Below are 21,873 nucleotides of genomic sequence, written 5' to 3'. Positions count from 1 at the left end.
ACTGTGATAGGAGGCCGAATGGAGACACCATTTTCAAGAGTAACCTTCAGTAGGAGAGCGACAGCAGAAGACATGGCTAAGAACCTGGTTGATTCAGAGAACCGCATAGAAGGAGGAGGACCAAGGGGAAGCACGAGAGGTGTAGAAGAAGGCAGGGAGAAGATTGCGATTGACATTTTGATGATAAGAAGAACTTCTGTGTGGTGTCAGTACAGCAGCACCAGTTACCTCAGTTACCACACCACATGACACCAGTAACATTCACAGCTTTTGTGGCTGTGCAACGAGGAAAAAAAGAGGAAAAATATAGAGATTTTAAAATATTTGAAAGGGCTGAAGTGCATTTTTTCCCCAAAAGGAAATCACTTTTCCTGCAAAGCTTTTTTCCCAGAATTATAGAAGGTTACCTAAAGAGAAACTGCAGACTCTTTTAGTAGCCTCGACTCACTCGATTAAATAGTGTAGATACTTGGTCAAAATTCAGTCAGAAATAAATGAGAAATGTAATTCAACTGGATTGGAAAGTATCTAAAGGGTCTAACCGACCACTCATAATGGCAGAAGTCTGTAGTTCCTCTTTGAGATCAAATCAGAGGTATCATTAAGAAGCACCAAAGAGAGCATGAAAACGCAAGATGTTAGTCCAAAAGTACACTTGTTCAATTTCAAATGAGCGCTGTATGAAAATCATGGCCTACATGTCAAATCCAGTGGCGCTTTGATTTGAGTTGAATTCCTTTCATGACTAATCTTCTAACTCAATTTACTTGGACTGTACATTTTGGAAATAAACATCTTGGGTTGGGTTATTGCAAAGCCATGCAAAAGAGGAAAGATGCTTTGTTTCCAAGTGTGTTTTACCGAGCATGCTGTTCCCCTCCGATGGGGAAGTCAGCGAACACTGAGTCGGATGGGGAGCGGCATCACCACTGAAGGCGACGTCTGTTTCCGATTCACTGGCGTCGCCATTGATGCTCAGATCGGGTCCCAGTACTATTCCGTGTTTCTGGAAAAAAAGTCGCCATCATAAGCTTCAAATATAATAAAGTCACTCTAATAAAAATTACTTAATGAGTACTGATACAAATATAAGTATATATGCTGCACTTTTCATGGTTAATCCTTGTAAAGATCACGAAATGTTAACCACCCATCCATCTGCTTCTAATTAGGAATTATTCAAGCAAACTTTGTAGGAGGAGCTGGTCAGAGTATGAGCCTTGGAATTAGCCCAACATGGCTGCTTCAAAAGCAACATGTCTGACTTCCGATCCAATTTCAGTTAAGAATCTATAAGACTTTATTTATGTTCGTCCTGCTATTAGACTTGCCCAACCAATTTCAGGAACGAAGAAATATCTTCGCTCTTTTGACGTCGATATTCTTAGACCAAATAAATTGCCATTGTGAGGGCTTACAAAATCGTTAGCCTCCAATCCAGTTTCGTGCATACATTTTGGTAGGCACGTCTACTATGAGGTCTCCCGCATGATCTAAGGCATCCCACGGCGTGAGACGTACAGGAAGTCTGCCACTTTGGTTTGGCCAATTTTGGCCAATTCAAAGTCTTCTTCAAGACACATTTTGCAGTGTTTTTCCAACTGCCATCAAATTTGAACCACCTAAAATGAAAATGTATCACTAAACAGATGGATGACATTAAATTGAGAAAAATTCTCCGTTTTCTCTCTGTGGGCAGAGTGGCAATGTTTGGTGACTTGCTGTAGAACTGCAACAGCTCCACAAGTTCAGAGCTTGACAAAGGTCTTGAAACTGAGTACCTTTAGAATATCTTTCAGCGTCACCACCTCCTCTCTGAGTTCGTCACGCTCAGTTCGGATTGCATCCGTGTATTCTTTCTGTCGCTCTAAGGCCTGAGCAGATTTGCGTTGCAGAGTGTAGAGGCGGGTGAAACGTGTTTAGGGAGTTAGAAGAGAAAGTAAGAACAGTGAGGTCAGTTTCATGCTGGCTGAAGAAGATGACAAAAATACAGAGGCCGGAGAACTGGGCCGTACCCCAATTTTCTTATCCTTCCACTCCAATGTCTCTTGTAGATCCGTCATTTCCCTTGCAAAACCCTCCTGTTTCATACGCAACTGACGGATCTCCTACAGTAGCAAGAGAAGACATGAAAGGAAAAAGCAAAGGAAAAAGAAAGCAGAGATAAGGTTTTTGTGTGAAAGGAAAATTTGTGTGAAATGAAATCAAGCAAGCAAGCAAGTGATGGGCCCGCTTTCACCTGCCTCACCTTAGAGCAAGAAAGTAAGAACACCTTAGAGCAAGTAAATACTCACATTAAGCAGCTCCTCACTTTGTTTCAGTGTTTCTTTCATTTCATTAAACTGGTACTGAAGTACACTGTGGGCATGTTTCTCGCGTTCAAAGTCCTGTGGAAAATGGGAGGGAATGAGTATACCCACGGACAAAAACAGTCACTGAAATACATTGAAACTGACCATGGTATTGCTAAATGTAAAAATGTGATGAAAAATTAACCAATGAGAATTACACTTCATTTGGCCCCTTAGTTTAACGTTCAGTGTGTCAAATTAGGTTTGCACATATGACAGCAGTAAAAAGTGGAAAAAAAAATACAACATTGCAGTGACCGCACGCCATACCTTGACCTTCTCCTCGTACTCCCGCCTTGACTCGGACAGGAGTTCTTCTAGTTCTATCAGCGAGTCTTTGAGTGTGTCCACCTGGTACATCAGGTTGTTTTTTTCATTGTCCAGCTGGGCGTTGGACACCATGGCTTTGCGGTACTTCTCCTCCACTTCTGTTAGCGCCTCCTATAAAAACACATGCAGAGTCTGAAATTGAAAACACTTTGCCAATTCCTTTTTCAATCTCATTACATTTTCCTCCATCAGTAAAGGAAGTTAGGAAAGAAGATTAAGTTGGATGAAACATGGAAACAAAACAGAAAGCATCAATGCAGTGAGCATACATGCTAAACAGGAGATTAAGTTGAAAAGTGAACCGTAATACGAATAGGTCATGGTTTAAAGACGATTTATGGGGTCATGGATTAATTAACCTGGTCATGATCTTGACTTAATCTCAACCCTTTAAAAGTCTTAGTCTTGATTTCATTTGGCTTCTTTTTCCGGAAATGATTTTGCCATTGTATTACTCAAGATCTGGGACTTGGTCTTGGTCTCACTATCGGAGTCAACTACAATTGAACTTGATCTCAACTCTCAAAGTCCTACCTCCATTTAACTTCAAGAGATGTTGACACCAGCTTTTGAGAGCGTACCTTTTTCTAGAAATACTTTTCCAATGTTGTTACTGGTGTTATGGTGATCGAGAATTCAGACTCTTGATCACTTTTGGGGGTTCTACGTCTAGTCTTGGAACTGGGACTGTTTTTTGGAACAGTCACAACATCTCAAACGGTTAGTGTAATCATTTCAATCAACAGTTAAAAAGTTTACCAGGACTGTGTCTCTCCTTTCCCACTTGCGAGGGCATCAGGTAAGTACCCATAAAAAAAGATCAGTTAAAAAAATGATATAGTGGAGGTGCGGATGATGAACCGTGATGTAGACTATTATTATATCTAGCATCAGTGTGGGAATATGAGTTGTCTTTCGGCTTCTCCCAACATGTGCGCAAATCGAAGCTAACAGCAAGCAAACAGAAGGAAGACGCAAACCGAGGAAGGAGAGGATGCGATGTCTGACCCAAGTGTTACGGCACTACAAAAACAGCCCGCGTGACTTTGAAATATATTTTTTCACCTTGTAGAGTCAATTACGGCAAAGACATTAAAAGAAACTCTGTCTCAGGTTCTTATACCTTGACTTCTTTTAGGTTCTGAGTGTGCTTGGACTCCACATCTTGAATCTGATCCTTCAGTTCATGAATTTCCTGGTGAAAAGAGCAGCAGCAGTGAGCAAGAGGAGCGTCAAGTGAGAACCATCAGCAGAAGCAAAGCAGGAAGGAAGCTACGGACACGTTTGCGGAGAGAATGCGGGCGCACTACCTTAATTTCTCTCGTAGCTGTTTCAGCATCTACTGTGATGGAGGTCTCGACACTTCCTCTCCGCGAGGAAGTCCCGCCAAGGGAGGCGAGAGTGGTCGCAGTTAATGCAGAAGCCGCTCGAGAGCCCTGCAAAAAGTGACATTGTCAAGCTACAGTTGAGTAACGCAAATAAAAAGGTCGTATAACCTGCTCAGTGTTTGTTGTTCCACTTACTTTCTCAAGATAATCCCTGTCGTCGACCTGTGGAGGCAGGTGAGAATCAATTAGAGCGAAGCCAGGCTGACATGTAGGCCACTGGGCCCACAACCATACAAGACACCAGCACCACACTATTGAGGGACCAAGACTGAGTATGGCTTTCAATACCCTGACAAACCAAGAGTGGGGCCAGGGAGTTGCGAACTGGTTAGCAGCCACCTATTCTGGAAACGCAAGCCGGAAGTGTGAAGAAGACAACCCGATTGCTTGTATTTTCACATGTGGAGGCAACACTTCAACACCAAGCCACTAAACTACACGCGTCAATTAGTTTAGCAAATCTGTGCGTGTAAGATGGCGCTAAATGTCACATCGCAATCCGGCTTGCACACAGACATATTATCGGAAAGGAGCAGCGATCAAAACTTTGTTAACTTGGTTCATGTTCACACTTGATGGCAGGCACGGCAGCGCAGGGATGCCCAGATCACACTTTTTTGCAACCGTTTAGTCAGAGTCACTTTGATTTTGAGTATCTGCTGATACACCGGGTCTTGATCTGATACCTCGGCAATGGATTAAGAAGAAAAAAATTGCATTCAAATTGTATCAACTGTGATATTTGGCAATATCATTGTACCACAAAACCGGTCACTTTATGATCTTTAAAAATCAGGGTGAAAAATAACATCTGATATTTTCAACCGATACGACCATCTGAAAATTCCGATATCGCCCCTGATATACGATCTTTTGACCGGATTGGTGTAACTCTACTCCAGAGACTTGAGATTAACAGAACTGTCCACTGAAAGTAGTGGTGCTCCAATTGATCTGCCACTGATCACGATTGGCCGATTTCCGTAGAAAATTATACGATCTGCGTATGTCAATCAAAGCCTTCGTTGTCATTGCCAACAAAAAACAATCACCTGCAGCTTGTACGTAACAGCCTGCAGCCAACTAGACACCAGACTGTGTGCAGTGTAGCGACCCCGCCCCTTTTCCCTAACACTGCACAGGAAATTTGGATAGAATGTTTGCACTGAAAAAAATAATTGCCGGATTAATTTTTCAAATAATCGTTAGTGAGCAGCTCTAAATTGAAAAATATGCAGCTAGTCCATTATCGGTATCCGACGATCTCACTCATGGACGATCGGTATAGGGAATCGGCAGCATAAAACCCTGATCGGAACACCCCTAATTCTTGCGAATTGACAGTTGATCGAAATTTGTCCAGTCCGACAACACAAATCAACAACAAAGACATGACAAACACATGCCCAAATTGGGTTAAGTGCATAAAAGGAAGGGCCAAAACAGCATTCTCAAAGACCTCGGCCGCCTGAAGGCGGAAACGAGACTCACGTCGGAAAACTCGGGAATAGTAACATCGTCCAGGTCTCTTGGGAGTCCTCTGCTACTGGAAGTGCTTCTTAATAGACTGGCAACAGAGCCCCCGTTGTCCTAGATTGTCCACCACGGGGGGTTCAGACAACAGATCCAGCAACAAGAAATTGAAGACTAAAAAGTTGCTGTATTTTATGACTTGCAGACAGGCTATCTGGACGGCTCACCACTGGGCTGCTACGGGCAGAATTGGCCCGGCTGGAAGTTCTGGAGCTGGAGCTGCGGTAGCTACTGTACTCGAAAGGCTGTCAAGGAAACACAGGGTTATGCTTCCATCCAGCAAAGTGGAGCAACACGCACATGCTCAGGCTAGTATCACATATTCACCCATTTTTTTTTCTGCGGAACCGATCCTCAGTTATTTGCTGAACACGTCACCAATTTAAGTTTTCTGTGACGCCGCCAAAGGGTAATAGGTGAGTGGTCGTTGGTGTCAAAGAAGTATGGTGTTGTGATACTACAGCATTTTGCCAGCAAAAGACCTTCCCCCTTTTTTTGTGAAACCAGCTATGTTTTACTGTTAGAGACAACCTTTTTTTCTGGTGAAAGAAAAGACTCTGCTCTTCCTTTTGGTAGATTTGGTCCTAATGCTGTCATGCAATATTCTGTGAATCAAAGTCAAAATGCTCTAAATCGACTGGCACTGTAGGGAACTTTGCTTAGAAAACAGGTGGCAGTAAATGAGTTCATGTCGGCAATTGCAAAAATAAAAATAATTGTGGGGAGCATCGGTTACACACTGTAGTATACTCGGTGCACACAAGACCTCTGCTTCAAAAATCTACCATCACACACATGCGTCAAAACAAATGCAAACGTTCCACACCGCAAATCACAACAAGACACAATTATGTCACCATTTGATAAGCGCACATTCCACAGCAAAAATGTCACCATGCCAAAACAACAACTTACACGGGAGCCAGAATTGGAGCCGGAGACTCGCCGCGAGCCGGAGCAGAGACTGTCCTCGTATAAGTTGCTCTGTGTTGGCTGCGACATGATACAGATGACAAACACGCTTTTTGCTCACGCTTAAGCATGTTTACATTTAGACATTTCTAGTCAATGGAGGAAAAAAAAAAAACTCCTGCACGTCTGCATGTAAGCTACTCGGCGAGTTAAAAAGTGGTCCACTGGCAGTGCTTCATTTTAGATCCTCAATCAGGTGCTTCAGAGCGATCCAAATGTGTGCCGCTAATGACTGGTGAGTCCATAAAAAGTCAATGAAATCACGGCTATGATATGACTGGCCGATCAAGTGTGATGTTGGCAAAAGAGTCTCTTCTCAGAGGTGCAAGTCGAGGGCAGCCCTTATACGAACCTGGTAGGAACCAGCTGAACCCGGGTTCCTGCCGGTGGACAGACCATTGAGGCTGTACAAGTCAGACGAGGCGTACGATGCCTGAGAGAGGGAGCCCACATGCGGCAGGTCAAGAATAAGATTGGAGAAAAGACAACTTGAACAAAAAGAAGCAAACATCTGCGATATCAAGCGGTTACTTGTCTTCACATGTCTGCGAAAGGCTTTTGGCAAAATACCCCAAGGAGAATCTATTTTTAGCCTCGGTGGAATCAGCCTATTTTGAGGGGGTGATCCTGTCTCATACAAATGAACCCCTGCTCAAATAGCCTGATAATCGATTCATCTATGGATTCGTTTCGATTAATTGATGAATCGGATTAAAAAATATATATATATTCTCTCCCATTATTTAAAAACAGGACATTATGTCAAAGTGCAGAAAATGCACAAACACATTGAGAATGATTCAGGATTGGTCTGTAACATGCCAAAAAATAGGCAAAAGTGTTGATCGTTGTTTTCCCGAATTAAAGCAGATGCTTGCAAATGTCTTATTTCGATTAAACACAAAGATCATCCGTCTGCTTTCCTGGAGGACTACAGAAACCGGACAATGTTTGCTGTTGAGAGGCTACAATTCTGAGTATTTGGATTTCTTTTCAAGTTAAACGATGGCTCGAAACGATTACTTCATTTATCAAAATGTTTGTTAATTTGATTATTGATTTGTTGTTGATTATTCCATTAATTTTTTACACGTACAATTTGTTAGCCTGTCTAGGGAGTTTTTGCATTGGTTGTTAGCTAAATGGATTTTACAGCAAAGCCATGTGGATGTTTTAAATACACAAGGTGTAATTCTCGTTGTTTTATGTTTAGTTTGATCGTCAACGTCAACTGGGAGCGGCAAGAAACAGCTTGAAGCCTCTTTTTGGAAGAAATGCTTGCTTACAATTGGCCAAGCTGCTGTTTGTTGTGAAGTGAGTTCACTGCGACCACACAGTGCTCAAATTTCAAAACTCAAGGCACTGCTTGTATATCCCCTTCAAAAGTATAGAAAGTTCTGGCAGACCGTTTTCAGTCACCTGAGGGAATTATTGCTAAAACATATAATCAATCATTGCAAATTGTGAAATATCCTTCAATTTTACAGTGGCAATCCATTTCCAAGAGTAGTTTAGTCAGTTTTGGTAATTGCCATAGACTAAGGTTGCGGCAAAACAACACCTTGTTTTTCTTGATTTCCATCCTTGATGACACATCACCTATCAGTCACAAGGCAAATCTTATCAAACCCAGCCTGTAAGATTATGTGTAATCCAGAAAACAAACAACAGGTAGAAGGTCAACATTAGCTCATTGGCAAAGTAAACAATTCGTGCACACACATCACACTCAACTTTCACGAAAAACAATGAACTGTGCTAGTGCTTTTGTTATTGAAAACTGCAAATTCGGAGCGAACGGGATTTTTTTCCTCAAAGTGCTACGGTGTTAATAGACTGACTGGACTGACTTGTTGACATGTTACAGTTAAGCACCACTTGGACAAACGGCTACTAACCCGGCTGGATAGGACACTGTACTCATCATCGTGGCTGTTCCTCTACAAAGCAAGAGTGCAAAAGTCATTTGTCATTTCCTTCATTCGCGCCGCCGTCGTTTGACAGTTACATACGTCCTTCTCTTTGTGCTTATGTTTCTTCTTTTTCTTGGACTTATGCGAGAGCAAGGACGAGCCCTTAAGAGTGACAGAAAGAATGACAACAGCGTGAGGATACAACACACAAATCATCTATACCCAGAAATGACAAATACACAAACCGCCATAATTACATGCAATGTGGATTCGTTACCACTCCTTGTTGTGTTGTAGGTCAAATTTCCCTTATTTATTATTTCAGTTGTAATTCTTCAGTCATATTTTTGTTTAATGTCGAATGTAAAATGGGTGCCTTTGCTCAATAAAGGTTGGGAAACACTGGGTTAAACAATCAAGGCTATGTGCTAAAAAGCACATAGACCACCACAAGGTGACCAAATGTGAGATATCCACAATCAGGAAAAAAAAAAGGGTACAAAAAAGCTGGGGCACACGGTGTGAATATTGTGCAAAAGAGCAACATGACACTCAGTGCTTTCCTGGTACGATACCAGCAAATGTCAATACTAACTGGTTTAGGCACTATACACTAAGCTCAAAAGCCATTACACAGTATCGTGCACAGGCAGATTAAAAAAAAAACCCCAAAAAAACACACACACAGCACACACACCCAGAGAATGATTGTTGTTAAATGTTTCCAAGGAACAGCACCAGCCTTACCCCGGCACCGTAAACCGCATCAAGATCCGACTGTGCAAGAGATAGCAAAACATGAACTACTGTGCCAGACTTGCAAGAAACACTTTTTCCCCTCCAACAATTTTAAACGATTCCCACGTGTTCTTTAACATTTCTGTCACACCCTTTCATCAAAATACTCCAACAAGTCTTTGTAAAAAAAAAGTGCACAAAATTGCCAGCGTATTTGTGACATTTGTATATTACAACTCAGAAACACTGAACAGAAGCACTTGAAAAGTCAGATTTTTCAAAATCTAGACTGTACTCATTGAAACCTGAAACAACGTCGACAAGGATTTCAGCATTTTTCCAGAGCGTTTTGATACTGACCCTGACGCTGCCTCGGCTTCCCACAGACATCCGTTCGTCGTCATCGGAAAGCTGCGTGAAGAAGAAACAAGACGCATTTCAAAAGGACGATCAGTTTTGTCGATGAAAATGAATTACGCCCGATGCGGAGAGCCATCTCGAGACAGGCGCTTTCATATTCTTGCCAGTGTGCGGAGAGATGGAAACAAGATGTGAACACAACACTAAAGTGATACACACAACAACAGGTCCATGTCAAACTTGGGTATCCTGGAAAATGTAAGTCATTTCAGTGGCCCAATTCAAAAAAGTGCAAATCATATTACCGGTATATAGACTCATTACACCCAGAGGTAAATATGTAATAAAAAATTTTTAAAAAACAACTTTTTTTCTTTTTTTTTTTTAAATCATTTTGATTATTAACGCCAAAATTCGCAATTCCAGGAAATTAGACTATTCAAAGATTCGAATGTGTTAGAAATTGGCCTTCTGAAAAGGATGTCTAGTGAATCTAAATAATATTCACATTTAAACTAGTCAAACATTTCCATGAGATCTTGCTTTCTATTGAGATGCACCCGTGACATACGCCTGATGGGATTAAAAACCTTGAAATCTTTTGATCTCATTTTTTTAAGACATTTGATTTGAACGTCTGCAACATTGTGCGCATTTTGCAAATGCCAGCACGCTACGGGAGCTTTCGCGTCAATTCTTAACGGGACAATACATTTCTGACTAGGGATGAGCTGGAAACAAGAGGGCGTGCTACAAACCGTATGCATCTGCGAGGGTCGTGAGTATCGCTCACTGTCCTCCTGCGTGGTGGGAGGAAGGCAAAAGGTGATGAAGGGAAAAGGAGGTGAAGAGTGGAGGGGGAGACGCACGCCACTCGCACACAGAAGATGGAGGCCCATTTGAAAGAGTTCACATTAAAGCACGCGATGATGCTGGACGCTCTCTTTGCAATACATTCGATCGGCACTCGTATGCTTCTGGCACAAGTTAGCGTTGCTTTCATCGTGGTTAGTAACAGCTCACATCGTGGTCCAACTTCAACTCGCACTTTACATCAAAAATGAAAGGCCCTGTAAAGTGAATTCAGAAAATTGTTTCGAAGAAGAGTGTACATGTGATACGTAGCACCGAATTGTGGAGATTCGGCGTTAAACTGATTTTCACCATTTCAGTTTTCCAGATTTTTTGGGCCATGGCTAAAACGCAATTTGACTCTGGCATGAGTCGTCGTTCCTCCACTACAGGAACTTGAGTGCCTTTGTTCGCATCAGCGGTTATCTAGCGCATTTGTGACGTGCAGTTAGCCAGTTAGCCGTGACTACACCCCAAAAATGCCCTTCAGATGGTCCGCTGGCATGGCTTCTTGAGAGCGCCTCGTTGTCAGCCATGAGTGCGCACGTCACAGGCATAAAGACGGATGAGAAAGCAAGAAAAAAAAAAAAAAAAACTCTGATGTGACAGTACCATAAAACATGACGTTACGTGTCGGCATAAGAAAAATGATTGACAAAGTAGCATCCATTTTTCCAGGTCATAGTACTGGTGTATAATTGACGGTTGAGCGGGGCGTGGTTTCAGCGTATTCAGCAGGCACGCCCACAGCATTCTTCGAGAGCGGCATGATTTCTCCCGATTTTCATTTCACGTATTGGGCAATTTTATTAAGCATTCCAATTTGGCAGGGTTGTCAACAACCCTCTTTTGTTGGGGTGACCAATTTATTTTTTCACTTTACAAGGACTTCAATAAGCACTGCATGTGGATCTAATGCCAAAAAGTTGCATTTCTTTAGTCATGCTTAGTAATTGTTCACGTCAAACAGTCAACATACCGTCAATAAACTTTCATGTGTGTCATTTAAGCACGGTCATGCAATGAGAAATTAGACACCGCAAAGCTCGTGCAATCCACACCAAGAGGGCAGATGGTCATGCTGACTGCAAGCCAAATAGTCAACCCTGCTCCCCTAAGACGATTTTTTAAGAGGATCAAGCTTGGATTCATTATGATGTGTTATCTGCCTATAAAGGGAAACATAAACAACACCAAATCCAGACTGTAAACGCCTCACGCCCAAATTACAACTCCAAACAATTACAGATGCCAACGTGCATTGAAGTTAGTGCAAAGGCGGTGGCGTCGCAGTACAAAACGGTACCATCCATTGCTCAATATCTCCCCATTTGCTGTCTGATCTGTCATCCGATTTGGGATTCAAGCCGTAATATTTCTAAAAGGAAAAATAAAGCAAGTTAAGAAACCAATATTTACTCGCTTGAAGCACGCGCTCGCCGTGAGTAAGAAGCGTACCTTCTGCACCTGAAAGATCTGCACACCACCAGCAATCAGGGGAAGAGGAGAGCAGAGGAATGAGAGATGGGAGGGTGTCAAAAAGCACGGAAAGGAAACATGCCAGTCAGAAAATGGCGACTGAATCAGGAGCAGCCAGCAACAGACCGAGGCCGGTGGTTCCGATTCAGTTAAGAGGCGGTCGGGAACATGAAATACTGGAGAAGAAAAAAAAGCATCTTGGATCGATGTTAGTGATAAGACTACGTATATCAATTCAGGTTGTGTCGAAAGCAACTCCGTCACAACCCAGGACTTGCGAAATTCGGCCTTGGTGCCAGAACTGGATCACTGCTGGACAACGCCCAGCACGAGGCTCGGCTGATTCTCGAGTACGTCTGTTGACTGGCACTAATGTGACACCTGAATGCACGTGAAGATTTCTTGGAATTTCTTGCTACATACAACGTCACCAAGTTGCGCTACAAGCGTTTACGAACCTCCACGATGCCCTGATCTCGGTCTGGTCTGGTCCAGACCAGTCTGGTCCCCAGGGACATCATTCAAGATCATTGGCGGTTATTAGCTCCTTTTACACAGCTCGTTGTTAAGATGACTGGAGATTTGAAATTGGCCATGCTGTGAATGTGAGTGTGAATAATTGTCTGTAATTCTGATTGGCAAACGACGGTTTTCTCGAAAAAGAAAAAATATATATATATTTCTCGTAGATTTACTACGACTTACTTTGTTCACAAGTCAGAATTAATATAAAAGGCCCCTTGACTTGAGAGTTTTTTTTAACAGAGAAGGTGTCGTCGCTTGGTTGATTTTTTTGTTGTTGTTGCTGTCTTAGGATAAGGGCAAAAATGGGAGACACGAGTGTGCTTCAGACCCCCGCGACCTGATGGCGTCAGCAAATTGAACAACATCCGGCCACCGTCAATTCACAATAGGTTGCTTGTAGATGGTTTGCCAAACGTCAACGGACCTCACACAAGACCAACAATACGTTAGGTAAAGTCATGTTTTGCGCTCGTATTACCCATTAAAATTGAGACTGCTCTGTGTTTCTATTCAGTGAAAAATGTTTCCTGACAAATAAACAATTTGGGGTGATTTGGGGGCACTGAAATGGATTCATTGTATTTCCTTCCCCTCAACAGGTAAAGATGATTTGAGATTCAAGTGTTATGTAGTACGAGCATGGTCACAGAACAACTTCAACTTACGGCGCCACTGTCCCATTTTCTGCCTCATTGTTGTTCCAAACAGCGCAGAGTGGAACAAAACCAATCCCACTCATTCAGAGGTTGTGTTACAGCCACACTAGCGATGGATGGGATGATGAAAGGCAATAGCCCATCACTGTGTGACACAATGTATACTTTGTCACGCATCAGGAAACTTTGAAGGCAGGCAGGCAGCCGCACTGTTCGGCTATATGGAGGTTCTGTGCAGAAACGTTTTGCTCTGGCTCTGATGCCGCTAATTTGTTGGCCGTTCCAGGTGGCTCGTAGCCAGAATCCCTGAAGCGAGACGAAGCTTACTGAGGCAGGGCCAAAGGTGATCGCCTATGCTAAAGCTAAGCCACTTTTTTCCCATTCCAAGCCGCGTTGAACTCAAGTCATGATGATCCGTTTGATCAGCTTTCACATGAATACGGTGAATGCTTTTCCCTTGATTTCATTGTGGTTTCCGTTCAGAGCTCGAAAATTCCTCCAGCGTGCTAGCTGCTACCTACCCTTTCCGTACCAGCGACTTCACACTTAAATCTAGATTTACTAGCGCCGTCTCTGTTGTACCGACCGCTTGCCCAATACATGGATTGACCGCTTTGTAATTGTGCCTTTCGGGAGCAGATTTGCCGCTTACCCGCTTCACGACCTCATTAACAATCTCCTCGACAGCAGTAACGCCCTTGTGTATCCAATGTTCTGGCTCAGGTTCCGTTAGGTCAAGTCCGCTCCGATGAGCTACTGTAGCAGAGTTGCCAGCTCAAGAGTTTGTTTGTATTGAATCAGCCATTTTGGTGGAGAAGGTCAGCGTCTCCCATTTTTACACTGGCGCACCACTGATACACAACTGATCAAAGGGACAGAACGGGGTTGCAGTCAGGTACCCAACATCGGTCTTTCAGCGATGTATAGTTTCAAAGTGGTTTGACGTGGTCTCGAGACTTTTTAAAATAAAAGCAATGTTTTCTCCCAGATCCTGACAGCAACCTTATCGTTGATCCCGCAGTGCTCCTTCAATTTTGTTGCTGTCTCTTATTAGCTATACACACAAACTATCAGCTTCTCTAATTTGACCACTTGGGGGTGTCGGTGGGGGGGCGGCGGTCCACAAGCCCAACAGAAACTCAGACAAAACTATTGCTTATCTGTGTCTGGACACTAATTAGCTGGAAAGCCGAGTGCCCGCATAAGACCATTCATGGAATGAGTTGCACAATCAGCTTACCATGTTGGTACGTTCGCTATTTAACTCACCGTGCTGCCTTTTTTGACGGGGGGGCTCCGAGGGCGCCTGGTGAAGGCCGCCCTCAGTCTCCTCCCTGCGAGGAGACGCCCGGCCGTTTTTGTAGACATCAGGGTACCAGGACAGACCGCATTCTTCAACAGTCAGTAGGTAAGAACCGATAGTTTAGATCGCACCAGTACGGGAAGGTCGCAATTTAAGTCCAAACGGGATACAGGAAACCAATCTCAATCCAACTGGACACCAATAATCCATCCGCCATTATGTTGCAAGGCGTGAGTTTTCGAGAAAGCCTCCGTGACCAAACGGCTGACGGCGGCCGGCGTGCGGTAGCCGCATTGCTCCAGTCAACAACACAAACCGAGTGCAGCACTGCAGCTTGGACCAAGGAGCGCAACCTGCTAAGCTCCTTTAGAACTGAGTTAAAGGATTTAACGGAAACACACACACACATACATACGCACACAACAATGGTCAGTAATCCCGTGCATATGACTTCAGGTTTTGACTGAATAAAGGACTACCACCATCATGCTCGGGATCAGACTCCATATTAAGAACCACGCACATTATTTGCTCTCGTAAAAAGGCAGCGGTCATATTGACGACATCGACGTCAACTCTTCATCGTTAAGTCGTAGCAAGCGAGGGGGGCAGAGGTCTGTCTGCATGTATGAGATTACGTGACGCTAATAATAGGGAGCTATAAAAAGTCCCCCTCGGTACAGGTCCGACGTGCCAAACAGAGAAGAACGTAACCAGGCTGAAATTCAAACGTTTCATTGATGTTTGCTTCCAAATGCTCAATGTTGCTACCGCACGTTGAATTATAAAAACACTCACGCTATTAAAAACGGTACCTGGTAATTGTGTGAAGGCGAAGGCCTTCATTTATACAGCTGTTCCATTTTGCTTGATTGAAAGAAGATGAAGGCCAATTGGGAGCCCACTGTAGGTTTTGTTTCGTTTACCTCTTTTTGTTGCCTCTCAAGTTCCCGCATGCGGATCTCTCTGGCTTCTGCCCTCGCTGCCCTCTTGGCTGCCAGTCGGGCCTCAGCCTGTAAGAGGAACAGGAAAAAACAACCCAAAAAAAGGAAAATGGTTATAATAGGAAGGTTTGATTTATAAATATGGCAAACACAAGCAAGTAACCAGTGACGATGAGTTGGTGACTTGAACACAGCACAGCCTCACCACAATATTAGTAATACAGTGTTGTGTATAAACACTCAACATGGGAGAATTGTCGGCTGTATTTATAGTAGTGTTCAGAGAACACTGCCAACGCTCCGCTCGGCAATGAATCGAACCAAGGGCCTTTTCCTTAAAAGGACCTCTCAAAGCGTGACTTGTGTGCGCGGCTCAAAAGAATGTGTAAGCATTTCCTTCCTCTAACATTGTGGTCGACGTGTGGAGCTGCCGTCTCGTCTGCCTGCAGGCAGGGCCACAGAAACCCCTCCTTTTAACGCACTAATGCATTTCCTTCATGCCAGTCAGCATGACCGAGCACACGAGCGCTCTACGAGGCTTTCTCTGACTCATTTTTGTCTTTACGTGACTTATGGAAAATTGGCGCCGTAATTGCTTGTCGCCAAATAGTTGGGCCTCAATCGAGTGGGAAATGACTCAACCACTATCGCGTCAAAGCTAAGCGGAGCTGCGCCGGTCTCAGATGCGGAGATTAGCGTTATCGGCGTTAGCGTCTGATGACGCCATGTAAGCAGCTGATTGCTATAATGAAATGTTCCATGGTCGCAGTCGCGAGCACGGCTCGCACGGTTGCGAAAAAAGGTGGGGTGCGCGGTGCCACATGTATCACAATGCAACACAATGTGTGTCGTGACAGGCAGTAAATGGTGATGAAAGTGGCTTTCTTTTGAATGTCAACTCACTATGCCCGGATGTAGCCACCCATTGTGTTTTTCACAATCCAACTTGTTTTTTTGGGGCTTAGGTTGAGTAAATATCAAAGGTGTTGGTGACTCATTTGAGCTCGACAACTAACTCCTACAACCCGTATGATGACTTCCATACAGATTTGTCACAGCTTGAGCTTGCTTTTTAGTCCAACAAAAAATACAATGTACATGTCTTACATTTTATCGAGAGCGCATATAATTAGTCGTGACTCGTGACTCTTCTTGGGAGTTGTCACTGCAGCCACCTCGGGAGGGATGAACCTAACTAGGCCAAAAGATGTGGCACTACCGATTTTTTTGGACCTCCATTACAGCTATTTATATTGCCCTAAATGGACTCAAAGGGATGTAATTCAGCACATTTTCAACAGGGTAACTCCTCCGGGGGGGAAATGAAGACAAAGGAAGCCTTTTTGGACCACGTTGAGCTCTCAAGCGCAGTTACAAATGCGCCAAATAAAACTGCGATCTCGACAGAAACAGTGACGATATATCCACAGTATTCGCTGAGCCACTCCTCCTTCATTTCATACAATAAACGCAACCTTTACTCAGTCATTTTACTCAGTAATTCCAGGTGTAATAACTATGTTTTCTGTCAATGAAGTTTCATCTCGGAAAATGGAGGCGGCTGGCTGATTCAACAAGGCCTCGTGGCAAACATGGGAACAGCTGTGGAACTTTCACCCCTGCAATCAGCAAACGTGCAGGCTACGTCAGGTCAGGAGGATTCAAATAAACAACGTGAAAGCCTCGTCACAAACCGAGACATACCGCGGCAACAGCCAGACTATAAAGCATTGACGATTCACATGACTTGACATGTCACTTAGGTAGAGAACAGGACGTCCAACTTGTACTCCAAGCACAGGTTGCCGTAGCAAACAAATACGGTGCAGCTCAGCCTTAGGCCAACAGAGATGCTCCTTCAACACTTTCCAAAAAAGAAGACAAAATACTGAAGTTGCACTTTCCTAAAATTAAGAAACTCATTTTTTCACTGTCCTAAAAAGACCAACTATTCATGTTGCAGTTTCCTAAAGAGAACGCGAACAATTGATGTCGCACTTGCCTAAAAAGAAGACAAACTATTGATGTTGCCCTTCCCTAAAAAGAAGACAAAACTATTGATGTTGTGCTTTCCTAAAAAGAACAAACTATTTTTGTTGCACTTTCCTAAGAAGATGAAACTACTCATGCTTCCCTTTCCTAAAAAACGATTCAAGTTGCACTTTTCCAAAAAAGAAGACAAATTAATGATGTCAATGATACACTTTCCTGAACAGAAAACATTTCATCTGTGAGACGTGATTAAATGTGGATTTTGACTTCATTGTAAACTTTTTTTGTTGTTGTTAATCTGAGAATCTTTTAATCTCCATTTTGGGCCACCTTTTTTGTGTCTAGTGTACAGTACATGACTGGGCTAGTCGGTCAGAACACCTGAGCTCCACTGACTAGCATTCATTTCCTCAAGCTAATGGTGAAACTTGGCTCGGACAAATAAACAGGAAGCAGTTTGCGATAACAATCTGACGAGATGATGTCATGAGGAGGAAGTGAACACAAAATGGACCACATCCTTTTAAGGAGAAACGGTTCTGGCAAGCTTAGTAGACCGGCAGGAACTGTGTTGGCCTGAAGCGCATGATCATAATCGGACATTTTCAAATGTCTGTTGACATGTTGGCATGAACTTTGCTTGTCCCCTCACAATTGCGCGGAGGACCGATGTCCATTGGCTTGTTCTCTATATTTGGTTGGTTACATCTTTCATTTTATGTCCACTTTGAAGAACAACAACATGAAGGCAGGGTTCAATGTCACCGGCCCGACAGTACAACAAACATTTTCAAGCAAGCGGCTACTGCTGCAGCTTCCCCCCAACCGTCTTCCATACAGGCCGCCTCCTCTAAAACCAGGGTGTTGCGACAGCTGATCTTTTTACGACGCTATTTTTAAACTCTTTAGCAGCACAGGCCAACTCGTCAGTGTGGTTGGACCACCACCCAGTTCGTCACATATGAGGGACTTGACTTTGCTGCCATTTGAAAAGGCACACAAGCATTTCTGCTGCTCTCAGGACAGAAAACCCCGGCAAGAATGAGTTCTAGTTGTTCAGTTGGTTTGTATTCTGCACGGTGAAAAACTGGCTAGGGAAACAAAGACAAGCTTGACACTTTTGATTGAAGTGTCATTGTATCCGTTCCATTTATTTCTATTGTGTACAGCGGCGCGAGGAGCAGCACACCTCGTGCAAGCATGCCAGAAGGGACGAGACAATTAGTGGCATCACTATCATTGTGGGGAATATGTATTCTATTACTTGCTGGATTATTTCCAGCCATTCTGTTTATTTCTGTTGCGTAGAGTGGCGGTTAGCGCGAATAACTGGCCAGTGGAGCCCTCGCATGACCAATCGTGCCAGGCCACAGCTCACCTCCTCTTCCAAGTGTGCTCGAGGAGAGTACGAATTTCGTGATCAACAACGTGTACACATTTTTTACATTATGGACTGGATTATTCGTATACTGTATATAAATAACTGGCAAGTACTGCAATCAATTATCAACTGACGGATGAATGTAAAACTAGGGATTGGCATCACTAGTCCCCTTGAGCAGTTGAGCAAATTACACGACGTTAAACCCATCAAAGGGGGGACGGGGGGGGGGTCACTGGTGTTGGGAAACTGTCCCAACTTGAATTCGTCACGTTTAAAAACAGCATCTTGCAAATTGTGCCAAGCGCCGTCTTGCATCACTGTGGTTATAATCCAGCTAGTTGTGGTGCAAGTTAGTACATGTGTGTGTTGACGATGAACAGGAAAATCATTTTCATCAATGATGGCTCATGTTGACACAAACTGCAGACATGTAACTCTCCTGTTAAACTGCGGGTCAAACTGACCTATTCTCATTCATGTTAAAGAACATTTTTAAATGAAAAGGATAATGTTTTTCTGTTGAAAGACATTACAACAAGCTTTTGGGACAAGCAAAACAATTGGTTGTTTTTCACTAGTATGTACTGTATGTTCTGGGCCAATACTTTGACTTTTGTCATTCATCTCAACCTTTGTTCACATTATCACAAACTTTTGGGACGATCTAAACAAATGGTTGTTTTGCAATTAGTATGAGAACACCAGCAAGTATGTTTGGGGTCAATGCTAGATGACTAGCGGCAGGGATGCTCAAAACATTGTTTTTCCATTTAACAGGTCTAGCTCACATTGGGGATCTTAGATGAGGACAATACAAACAGAATGTGGTCACTCATTTTGAGCTTGAAAGACAACTAGCATTTAGAACAACAAAAACAACTTGTTGTTTCACACCTAATATGAGAAATACATTTTTATATTCGGCTGACTTAAGTTTAAGTATACACAATGACTGCCGACCAGAATGTTTGCTCTGAGTCACATCGGAGGTCAATATTAGATAACTTTGGTGACTGAGTTTGAGCTTGAAGCAGGAAACAAACTTTTAGGACAAAGAAAACAGTTAGTTATTTTTCCACTTACCCGTAGAACACACCAGCATATCTGACTTTTGTCACTCTTCCCAAGCCTAAAAGACACACGCTTAATTTTTGCGGACAGATTGAACTCACCTCTCTGGCGATGAGATTTAAGGCATCGTCTTCAGCCGTGGATCTCTCCTTGTTGCTGTTTCTTTTCCGTCCTGTGCCCTGGGTGCCCATGTTTGAACCCACGACGGGACGTATCCCAACACACACGACGCGGTTCGCGTTCGGTCCCCCGGTGCGTGTCCACCGCACCGCAAGAAGAAGCCTCGGTGAGGCTTAACTAATCGGCCAGCACGTCAACTTCAGACGAGGACATGAAACAAAACGCGTCCGCGGTCGTCACGGTCACACATCCGTTGTTCATGCGTCTTCCTTCCTGTGTTTCGGGAGCCGCTCGACTCTCACGCGCGGCTCACCACCATACTCATTTCAAATGTCCGCATCTTCCCCGCGTGCGAAGGCATTTTCATTTCCATTGATTTACTACCCGACTGGGCAATTAACTCAACTTAAAACATTAAAAGAATTCAATAGTTGTAAAGTAGAGAGTGGAACATCGCGGGCGAACTTCACTCCAAGTCGTCACTCAATCACGCTGCCTTCACTGGACGTGGGAATATGTCGTTGTCGTCGATGGTTTGACACAACGCGACACGACTAACTACACACGACACGCAGTGACGTTACGAGTAACGTTGCTGGATAACCACGTCACTATTTCACTTTTGACACACCCGTATAATGCAGTTTAAACGTTTAAAACAGTTCATTCGCTGTGTTGAATTTCACGAGATACTTTCACGCGTGTTGACAAGGACATTTCTGTGTGTACTCAACTGAGTCACAATTAGTCCACACGTGTACGCGAAGATGGTTACTATAGCCTGATAAAAATTCCGCATGGCATTTGAATGCAACACCCCCTTCTATTTATAAAGCCCATCGCCACCAACTTCTAAAATAAGACATACTCTTCTTAAAGGGACAGTGCCCAAAACAGTACTCTTTAACACCTATCTGTTGGTATCTATTAAATGTGGGCATTTTTATCTTCTAAATAGAGGCCTAACTATTACTTTTATCTAACGTCAGATATTTGAGGTGAACTTAATGTAGTAGTGAGTGTAATATGAAGGCAATGGCGTCCTCAAGTGTCTATTTTGTGCAATTGCAACGCTGGATTCAAGCAAAAATACCTTTCGTACAGTACTCGTGCAGCTCTAAAACAGTAACGTTACACAGACTATGAGCAATGTGGCAGGTTTACGTGCATGTCTGATTATTTTAAGATGAATTGAGGTAGTGCATTCCATATCTATGTTAACACGTTCGGAACTATCGTACACACATTCTTCAAATAGTGAGTACTAATGTCTCCACGAGAGTGAAGGTCATTTATGTTGAGCACATGAAAAATTACACTCATCAGGAATCATTATTTTGCTCACATGTCACCCAGCTAGCTCTCTCTCTTTTTTTTTTAGAATGATGAGGGGGAGGCAGTGGTTGCAGTACTATTAAGTTTAAAGTGGTAGTAGTCGTAGTGTGTAGTATGCAGTGGTAGTCAATAGTCATACTATTAGTTTGTAGAAGTAAGTGGTAGTACTAGTCGTAGTCGTCATAGTAGCTTGAGTAGAAGTAGTAGATGGTGATTCACATCACTACTAGAGCAATACCGTAGCGGTAGTAGTGGCAGTAGTAGTTCAAGTTGTTTGACCACACAAATGCCGGAATAATGAGATGATGGCATGTAGTGAGAACAATGGACAAGAATGTTAATTGCGCATCTGTTGATGTGTCGTCAAAAACCACGTGTGGCACAGGTGTTGAGCTTCCACTACTTTGCTTCTCTACAGTCTTCTCTCTGTGTTTAGATAAGAGGGGTGCAGAAGCTGGGAGAAGACAAGCGCACAGGAGTTGTAAACCTCACTGAGGTCATGGGAAGCAGCGTCCTGCAGCTGCCAATGAATACTTGAGATTTCCTCCACTCCCGCCTTTAAACACACACACGCACATGCAGTAGCAGCAGCAAAACAGAGAAGTAGTTTGTAGTAGTAGGTCAGAA

General features: G+C 43.4%; 1 protein-coding gene across 13 annotated transcripts in view; it reads right to left on the bottom strand.

The window, feature by feature from the left end:
- The window catches only part of lrrfip1a (leucine rich repeat (in FLII) interacting protein 1a), a 28,379-nt gene extending 7,679 nt beyond the window's left edge, over positions 1-20,700 (bottom strand). For 2 of the 13 annotated variants that reach the window (XM_086052216.1, XM_086052202.1), the window contains exons 1-21: positions 19,893-20,700; positions 15,327-15,413; positions 11,896-11,913; positions 11,744-11,815; positions 10,344-10,385; positions 9,586-9,636; positions 9,235-9,264; positions 8,587-8,649; positions 8,473-8,514; positions 6,927-7,007; positions 6,518-6,595; positions 5,770-5,847; positions 5,561-5,659; positions 4,205-4,231; positions 3,992-4,117; positions 3,805-3,876; positions 2,622-2,792; positions 2,295-2,387; positions 2,016-2,108; positions 1,782-1,874; positions 862-1,006 (exon numbers count right to left, since the gene is read on the bottom strand). In XM_086052216.1, the coding sequence (XP_085908342.1) occupies positions 862-1,006; positions 1,782-1,874; positions 2,016-2,108; positions 2,295-2,387; positions 2,622-2,792; positions 3,805-3,876; positions 3,992-4,117; positions 4,205-4,231; positions 5,561-5,659; positions 5,770-5,847; positions 6,518-6,595; positions 6,927-7,007; positions 8,473-8,514; positions 8,587-8,649; positions 9,235-9,264; positions 9,586-9,636; positions 10,344-10,385; positions 11,744-11,815; positions 11,896-11,913; positions 15,327-15,413; positions 19,893-19,982 (1,651 nt within the window). In that variant the 5' untranslated portion in view covers positions 19,983-20,700. Of the gene's footprint in view, positions 1-861; positions 1,007-1,781; positions 1,875-2,015; positions 2,109-2,294; positions 2,388-2,621; positions 2,793-3,804; positions 3,877-3,991; positions 4,118-4,204; positions 4,232-5,560; positions 5,660-5,769; positions 5,848-6,517; positions 6,596-6,926; positions 7,008-8,472; positions 8,515-8,586; positions 8,650-9,234; positions 9,265-9,585; positions 9,637-10,343; positions 10,386-11,743; positions 11,816-11,895; positions 11,914-14,366; positions 15,222-15,326; positions 15,414-19,892 lie in introns of those variants that run through there. The other 11 variants (XM_086052205.1, XM_086052203.1, XM_086052208.1 and 8 more) reach the window with 11 other exon arrangements.
- Between the last annotated feature and the right edge of the window lie 1,173 nt (positions 20,701-21,873).

Source organism: Filicampus tigris, chromosome 14 (genome assembly GCF_054856515.1).
Source record: "Filicampus tigris isolate MCC_2025a chromosome 14, RoL_Ftig_1.0, whole genome shotgun sequence".
Taxonomy (NCBI): Eukaryota; Metazoa; Chordata; class Actinopteri; order Syngnathiformes; family Syngnathidae; genus Filicampus; species Filicampus tigris.
Note: the sequence above shows the minus strand (reverse complement) of the source record. Positions and strands in the feature narration are given on the sequence as shown.